This window comes from Bidens hawaiensis, unplaced genomic scaffold (genome assembly GCF_021521415.1).
Source record: "Bidens hawaiensis isolate Kalapana, Puna unplaced genomic scaffold, B.hawaiensis_p1.1 tig00039587_1, whole genome shotgun sequence".
NCBI classification, from domain to species: domain Eukaryota; kingdom Viridiplantae; phylum Streptophyta; class Magnoliopsida; order Asterales; family Asteraceae; genus Bidens; species Bidens hawaiensis.
In genome coordinates this window covers 23,800-31,854 of record NW_027505616.1, presented here as the reverse complement: position 1 = coordinate 31,854, position 8,055 = coordinate 23,800, and the positions used below count along the sequence as shown (strand labels likewise).

Here is an 8,055-nt window from a genome sequence, read left to right as displayed (position 1 = left end):
TTAAATGGATAATAGAAACACATGAAATTGATAGTGTAGGAATGATCTTTGATGATTTAAGAATCATAAGGATGTAAAAATTATAACTTTTGTGAATTGTGGTTTGAATCTGCTTGCTGGCAGACTTTGTGTCTTAGATTGTATGGTGAATAACTTGATGATACGTTTGTGTTTCTGGTCTATTTTTGATTCTATGAACAATTCTTTTGAATCTAGTTTTCAGAAAGTCGAGAATCTTAATTTTTGGACTTTGTTTGAATACTTTTTATTAATTTATAAAATCGGGTTGCAAACCTGATTTAGAGGTAAAGTTTCTGAGTTGTGTTATAAATTGCATAATGTTAAAAATAGATATGTATATGATTCCACTTCTGGAATGTTGTAAATAGAAGTACAAATCTGATCCAATTGGTCTTGCATCAATTGGACAAATATATAACTTTTGACAAATATTTGTGTACTGCTGTGTTGAAATAGAGATAAAAATTAGATAGATGTAGTGTGTGAATATTATGTATGTTTTGGTGAATTATCAAATTATTAGAAAAATATATGTTATACCTAATACTTTTGAGTATATGTGTGATTTATTTGGTAATTTAATTTCAAGTTTTGGTTGATGAGAAAAATCGGTTTTGGATGATTGAAATTGGTTAAGGATGATCAATATAATGATTAGTTAAAATAGTTGTAAATTGTAATATATTTAATTTTGACTTTATGGCTCAACTTAGAACTAATTGACTAAGTGGTCTTACTTGTGAAATGTTGAAAGTAATAGGAGTTAGATTTAGTCATAGAATTGGATGAAAAATGACTAAGTGCACATTACTTGATTATTGTTAAAGTTGCGACTAGGAACATAATGTAAACATTCTCAGTCTAACGAATTCGTCAAGAGTCATCAACGGGTCGTCGGTCAACATTTTGGTCAAAGGTCAACATTTTGGCCAACGGTCAATAAAACTCAATTTTTAGTTTTCGGTCATCGAGACTTGGACTTTTTAGTCAACGGTCAACAACTTGGACCTTTTGGTCAAAAGTCAAACGAAAAGTAAAACATTGGTCAAAGTCAACAAAAAGTCAAACTTTGGTCAAAGTCAACAAAAAGTCAAACTTTGGTCATACTTCAAATAAACAAGGGAATTGTTTGGATACTAAGGGTTCTAGGAATCGCTTAGCAAATACTTATAGTGCTTGTGTGATTTAGGCACTAGAACAACATTGACTTAAGCAATTGACTTTCAATTTGAACCGCATTCGAGGTGAGTTTCACTACCCCACTTTTTAGTTACTCCTTTTGGGGGGAAAGCATGCAACTTACAAACTTTTGGATAATTGTAGACTTTTTAATACCTCATGTGTACATTGTGAACTTATACTGAAGTCCCCCATGCACATTGGACCGTTAACAATTGTATATTGGCTGGGTAATGAAAGGTAGTACTACTGGGTTTGACAAACCCCCTCGGGGCTCTCGGTTGAGGGAGTCGCCGGGAGTCTCATTTACTAGAAACACACTTGTCTTATATTAGACTCCGTGGGTGGCAACAAACTAACAAGTCAGCCTCGGTCACAATGGAACACACACTAATGTAACATGATTTCTAGCCTAATTAACTAGCGGTATTACTAATGCATACATTATCCGTATAATACCTATGCTTTACTACTTACACTGTTTACTTACTAAATGGTTTGATTGAAAAACTTGTTTTTAAACTCAAACTGTGAACTCTCCAACCGTTGTGTTGACCCGCTTTAGCATGTCTTTCTCAGGTCGCTGATAGTGCAAGGATAGGAGTTGCATTCATGATCACCAATAGACATTTCATCATAAGTTGAAACCTTTTTATTTAATAATGTTATGGCTTGCGCATGTTTTGGGCACTTTAGACTATTTGTTTTTTCTTAGGGATGTTTCCCGATATGTTACGCTTCCGCATATTAAAACATTAAGACATTAACTCTGAATGGTTTTCCTAAATATGGGACAATAAAGTTTATCTAAAATATTTAGACGTTGTTTGTTGTAACTAATAATTGAGATCCTGGTTTGTCACGCGCCTCGCGGTAAAACCCCGCATGTCGAAATTGAGGGTGTGACAGATTGGTATCAGAGCCATTAGTTATAGTGAACCAGGTTGCATTCTAGTTAGTGATAAGTGGACTAGGTTGCATTCCTAACTATGACTGTACTTGTTAAGATAGTTACAACACACACATATTGGGTACTTATTCGTGCACCCGCCTATGTTGCAGTATGTCATCATCCAACCCCGATCGTGCTCATGGAAAGGAACCCGTCACCGAAAGTGACGAACAATTTTCACCAACACATCGTACATCGCCTTTGTCAGTAGGAATGAAGAGGCACCGTACCGAATTGCCGGAGGGAGCAACACCTTTAGGTGAATCGTTTCACGCTCACTTTCTTAGGAGACAGAGGACGTGGGACTGGTACCCGAAGTATGTTTCTAGTCTCGTCTTGAAGGAGCATGTCCCACCTATGCCTAGTTTAATTAACCCTTCGTTACCTAATGATTCGACAACCGAGCCTACACTTCCTGTACTTCTGTGTCATGAGTTACAAGTGATGGCGGCTGTGGTGTCTTCGTCGGAACGCCAACGTAGTCAAATGGAAGATAACAGATTAGGGATATATTACTTGAGGAAAGACTTAGATATCGCTAAGATCAGGATTTCAGAGTTGACAGATAGGAACAGGTAACTTGGGGAATACCATCGTGGGATGGTACGAGCTTTTCATAAGGTGAGAACTGAGGTTGCTGAATTGGTTGGTAGAGTGCAGCATTTGACAGGCCATCTGGGTCTAGCAGTTGATCGAATTAGAGAGTTGGAGGAGCAGCATGGACCTGAAGAGGATCCTGAGGAGGACTCTGAAGAGGAACCGGAGGAGGACCCCGAAGAAGGGCCAGCTGACAGTGCTGGGTCTGGGGTGACTGACTGATGATGGAAGGATTTTTTTTTTCAAGCTTAGTTTTCATAAACCTAGATGAGGAGGGTTGTTCCCATCCAACTAATACTATTTGGATTTTGGTATTTGAACTTAAGTACTTTGTAAACGGTTTTTACAAGTTATTTATTCAAGTATTATTGTCTGAATTATTATGTTGTGGTTATATGATTGCATGCCATTTACTTTATACTAGAATAATGGTTGGTAATGGAAGTATTAGCATTATTGTATTCTGTGAATGTGAAGAATTATGTCTGGTCGTGGCGGACGTGGTGGTGGAAACCTTAACTTGACTCTAGCTGAGTTGGCAGCGCTAATCAATGAGCATGTTACGGCTGTGATGGCCGCGGCTCAGGCTCAAGGCGAACCGCAGGGAGGTAAAAATCCCATACCTATTTGTCAAGAATAAGACAAATGTATTACTTAAGTGATCATATCCAAGAATATAGAAACTTAAGTGTACCCCTACTTTAATTCAGGTCAAGTCGGTTGTACTTTCAAAAACTTCATGGACTGTAAGCCGCATGCTTTTTCTGGTTTGGAAGGAGCAGTCGGGTTGCTACATTGGATAGAGAAAGCTGAGTCTGTGTTCTCTATGTGCAACTGCCCAAATGAGAGTAAAGTAAAGTTTGCTACTGGGACTCTGGAAAAAGCAGCTTTAACTTGGTGGAGTTCCCAGGTGCAAACGATGGGACTTGATGCGGCCAACGCTTTTACTTGGGCAGAGTTTACTGAACTGCTGAAAGAGGAGTATAGCCCGGGAGATGAAGTGCAGAAACTAGAATAAGAATTTTGGAATCTTCGCATGGATGGTTCAGAAGTTGAAAACTATACGAACCTATCGCATGAACTTGCTGTGTTGTGCCCACAAATGGTGAATCCTACCTACAAGAGGATTGAGAAGTATATTGATGGTCTAGTACCATAAATTCAGGGAATGGTAACTTCGTCTAGGCCGACTACAATTCAAGAAGCTATTCGTTTAGCTCATAAACTAACCGAACAATCTATCAAGCAAGGGGCATTACCACCAAAGAAATCGACTGCAGGATCAAGTGAAAAGAAACGTAAGTGGGAGAGCAACAACAACCATAGTTACGGGAACAAAGCACCATATTCCCGCAACACTCAGCATCGACAGAACAAACAATTCGAACCTACCTGGAACAACAATCACTTTAACCCTATCCAGAATCACGGGGGTTATCAGGGCCGACATCCTAGATGTAACAAGTGCAATCTGCACCAGTCGGCCAGTGTGAAAAAGCAGCTTGCCAACGTTGTGGAAAGCCGGGTCATGATGCGAGAGTTTGTCGGGGAGAACTTAAGAATGATCAACCACAAGCTCAAGAGAAATCAAATAAATATTACGAGTGTGGAAAAGAAGGACATTTCAGGCCAGACTGTCCGAAACTCAAGAATAAGAACAATGGAGGAAACAACAACAATGGTAAAGACAACAATGGTGGAAATGGTAACATCGGTGGAGAAGGAAGAGGAAGAGCATTCTTGATTGGATCAGGTCAGGCTCTATCTAATTCTTCTACTGTTAATGGTAAATTTATGTTGAATGGGCGTCCTGCCCTAACCTTATTTGATACTGGGGCAGATAGAAGTTTTATTTCTACTAAGTTTTGCAAACTAATAGAACACAACCCATCAACTTTAGTTTCGAACTATCTAATTGAACTCGCCAATAGGAAAACCGTTGAGGTATCTCTGATTCTTAAACAATGCAAATTAGTATTGTCTACTCATACGTTCGACATTGACCTTATACCAATTGAACTCGGTAGTTTTGATGTGGTCATTGGAATGGATTGGTTGTCTGCGCATCAAGCCTCAATAGGTTGTCATGAGAAGGCAGTTCGTATTCCAGTCGCTAATGGAGAAGTCCTAATTGTTCAAGGAGAAGAGGGCGGTACTGCCATGGGTGTTATCTCGATGATGAGGGCTCAAAAGTTGTTACGTAAAGGACACTTAGCAGTTTTGGCGATGGTGTCTGACACGAGGACGGAAGAGAAGCGAATCGAGGATATTCCTATCGTCAGGGATTTTCCTGAGGTATTTCCTGAAGATCTACCTGGTCTTCCGCCCCACAGACAGGTCGAATTTCAGATCGAATTAACCCCGAGAGCAACTCCTATTGCTCGCGCACCTTATCGACTCGCGCCTAATGAGTTGGAGGAATTGTCGAAACAATTGAAAGACTTGTTAGACAAGGGTTTTATTCGTCCGAGTTCATCACCATGGGGAGCTCCTGTGTTATTCATAAAGAAGAAGGATGGAACTTTCCGGATGTGTATCGACTACAGAGAGCTTAACAAGGTTACGATTAAGAACCGATATCCTTTACCCCGTTTTGATGATCTCTTTGAGTAGTTTCAAGGATCTGGTTATTATTCGAAAATCGATCTTAGATCGGGTTATCATCAACTCAGAGTTCGGGAGGAGGACATATCAAAGACGGCATTTCGCACTCGTTATGGTCACTATGAGTTTGCGGTTATGCCACTTGGGTTAACGAACGCACCCGCAGTATTCATGGATCTCATGAATCGCGTTTGTAAACCGTATCTAGATTAGTTTTTGATTGTGTTTATTGACGATATCTTGATATACTCAAAGAGTAAGGACGATCATGAACGGCACTTATGGTTGATTTTGAAACTTCTGAGGAAAGAGCAACTTTTCGCAAAGTTTTCGAAATGCGAATTTTGGATTCGAGAGGTTCAATTCTTAGGCCATGTGGTTAACGCGAAAGGTATTCTTGTTGACCCAGCTAAGATTGAGTCCATTAAGGATTGGCCGAACCCAAGAACGCCGACCGAGATTCGGCAATTTCTTAGTTTGGCTGGTTATTATTGGAGGTTCATTGAAGGATTCTCAAAGATTGCACAACCACTTACTGCTCTAACCCAAAAAGGCATTTCGTACAAGTGGGAAGAGGAGCGGAAGCAGCATTTCAAATGCTTAAGCAAAAACTTTGTAGCGCACCGATTCTATCTTTGTTAGATGGAGTCGATGATTTTGTTGTATATTGTGATGCTTCCATCCAAGGTCTTGGATGTGTACTTATGCAACGCGAGAAAGTTATAGCGTATGCTTCTAGACAATTGAAAGTCCACAAGCAAAATTATACAACTCACGATTTGGAATTAGGAGCTGTTGTCTTCGCACTAAAGATTTGGAGACATTATCTCTATGGAACAAAGTGTACCATCTACACTGACCATAAGAGTCTTCAGCATATATTCGAGCAGAAGGAGCTCAATAGGAGGAAAAGGAGATGGGTCTAACTTCTCAACGACTATGAGTGTGTTATTAAGTATCATCCGGGAAAAGCTAATGTCGTAGCTGACGCTTTAAGTCGTAAGGAAAACCTAAAGCCTCGAAGAGTTCGAGCATTGCAGTTAACTATACATACAGGATTGCCGGATAGAATTCGAGAGGTTCAGATTGAAGCCTTAAAAGCAGAGAATTTTGATTTCGAAGCCTTGCGTGGAATCAATGGGAAATCCAAAGTTGAATCCGATGGAATTCGGTATTACAACGACCGGATTTGGGTACCTCGCTATGGGAATTTGCGTGAATTGGTCATGGACGAGGCACACAAATATCGGTATTCTGTGCACCCAAGTTCAGATAAGATGTACCAGGACTTACGAGAACTCTACTGGTGGCCTGGCATGAAGGAAGAAATTGCTAACTATGTAGCAAAGTGCTTGACATGTGCTAAGGTAAAGGTTGAGTATAGGAAACCATTTGGTTTGCTTCAGCAACCAGTGATTCCAATGGGTAAATGGGAACAAATATCCATGGATTTCATAACCAAATTACCTAATACTCCTAATAGATACGATACTATTTGGGTAATAGTGGATCGCCTGACAAAGTCAGCACATTTTCTAACTATCTGCGAGACCGATAAGATGGATAGGTTAGCTCGGATTTATATTAAGGAAATTGTCGCTCGTCATGGAGTACCAATTTCGATTATATCCGACCAAGATGCTAGATTTACTTCAAATTTTTGGCAGTCATTACAAAAGGCGTTGGGAACACGCCTAGATATGAGTACAGCTTAACATCCGCAGACTGATGGTCAGAGTGAACGAACGATACAAACTTTGTAGGATATGCTTAGAGCTTGCTTCATCGATTTCGGTAAGAATTAGGAAACTCACTTACCTTTAGTTGAGTTCTCCTATAATAATAGTTACCACACGACTATAAAAGAAAAATTTCGAAGCTCTGTATGGGCAAAAGTGTCGAACACCACTATGCTGGGCAGTAGTCGGTGAAAGCCAGCTAACTAGACCTGAGATAGTCCATGAAACGAATGAACGAATTTTGCAAATCAAAAATCGTATGGCAGCAGCCCGAGATCGCCAAAAGAGCTATGCTGATAAACGTAGGAAACCTATAGATTTTGAAGTTGGAGACAAAGTGCTTTTGAAAGTGTCACCTTGGAAAGGTGTTATCCGTTTTGGGAAACGTGGAAAACTAAATCCGCGCTATGTAGGACCATTTGAAATTATTAAACGAATTGGCCCTATGGCATACAAATTGGAATTACCAGAATAACTCAGTGGAGTACACAACGTTTTCCATGTGTCGAACCTTAAGAAGTGTTTGGCAGACGAAACTCTCGAAGTTCCTTTAGAGGAATTAGAGATTGATAAAAAGTTACACTTCGTGGAGGAACCTGTTGAGATTATGGATAGGGAGGTAAAAACCCGAAGACACAACCTATTGTTCTTGTGCGATGGAACTTGAAACGTGGACCGGAGTTCACGTGGGAAAGCGAGGATCAGATGAAAGAAAAGTATCCTCACTTATTCAAACCCAATGATAAACCTTAGGTACGATCTAAATTTCGAGACGAAATTTATTTTAACAAGGGGATGATGTGACAATCTGAATTTTTTTTTCTTCTCTTCTTTATTTTCCTCTCTTTCATTTCCAGCCCTTGAGAGACATTTTACAATTTTCGGGACGAAAATTCTTTTAACAAGGGGATGATGTGACAACTGCCAAATTTCAGGTTAACTTCGTTAACTAAACACAGTGAA

At 39.7% G+C, this 8,055-nt stretch overlaps 1 protein-coding gene across 1 annotated transcript; it reads left to right on the top strand.

Annotated features, from left to right (window-relative positions):
• The first annotated feature begins 3,917 nt into the window (after window positions 1-3,917).
• On the top strand, window positions 3,918-7,068 carry LOC143614308 (uncharacterized). Its single transcript, XM_077087787.1, has 4 exons — window positions 3,918-4,047; window positions 4,230-5,204; window positions 5,724-5,968; window positions 6,310-7,068. The coding sequence occupies exons 1-4, from the start codon at window positions 3,918-3,920 to the stop codon at window positions 7,066-7,068; spliced, it is 2,109 nt and encodes a 702-aa protein (XP_076943902.1).
• The last annotated feature ends 987 nt before the right edge of the window (window positions 7,069-8,055 follow it).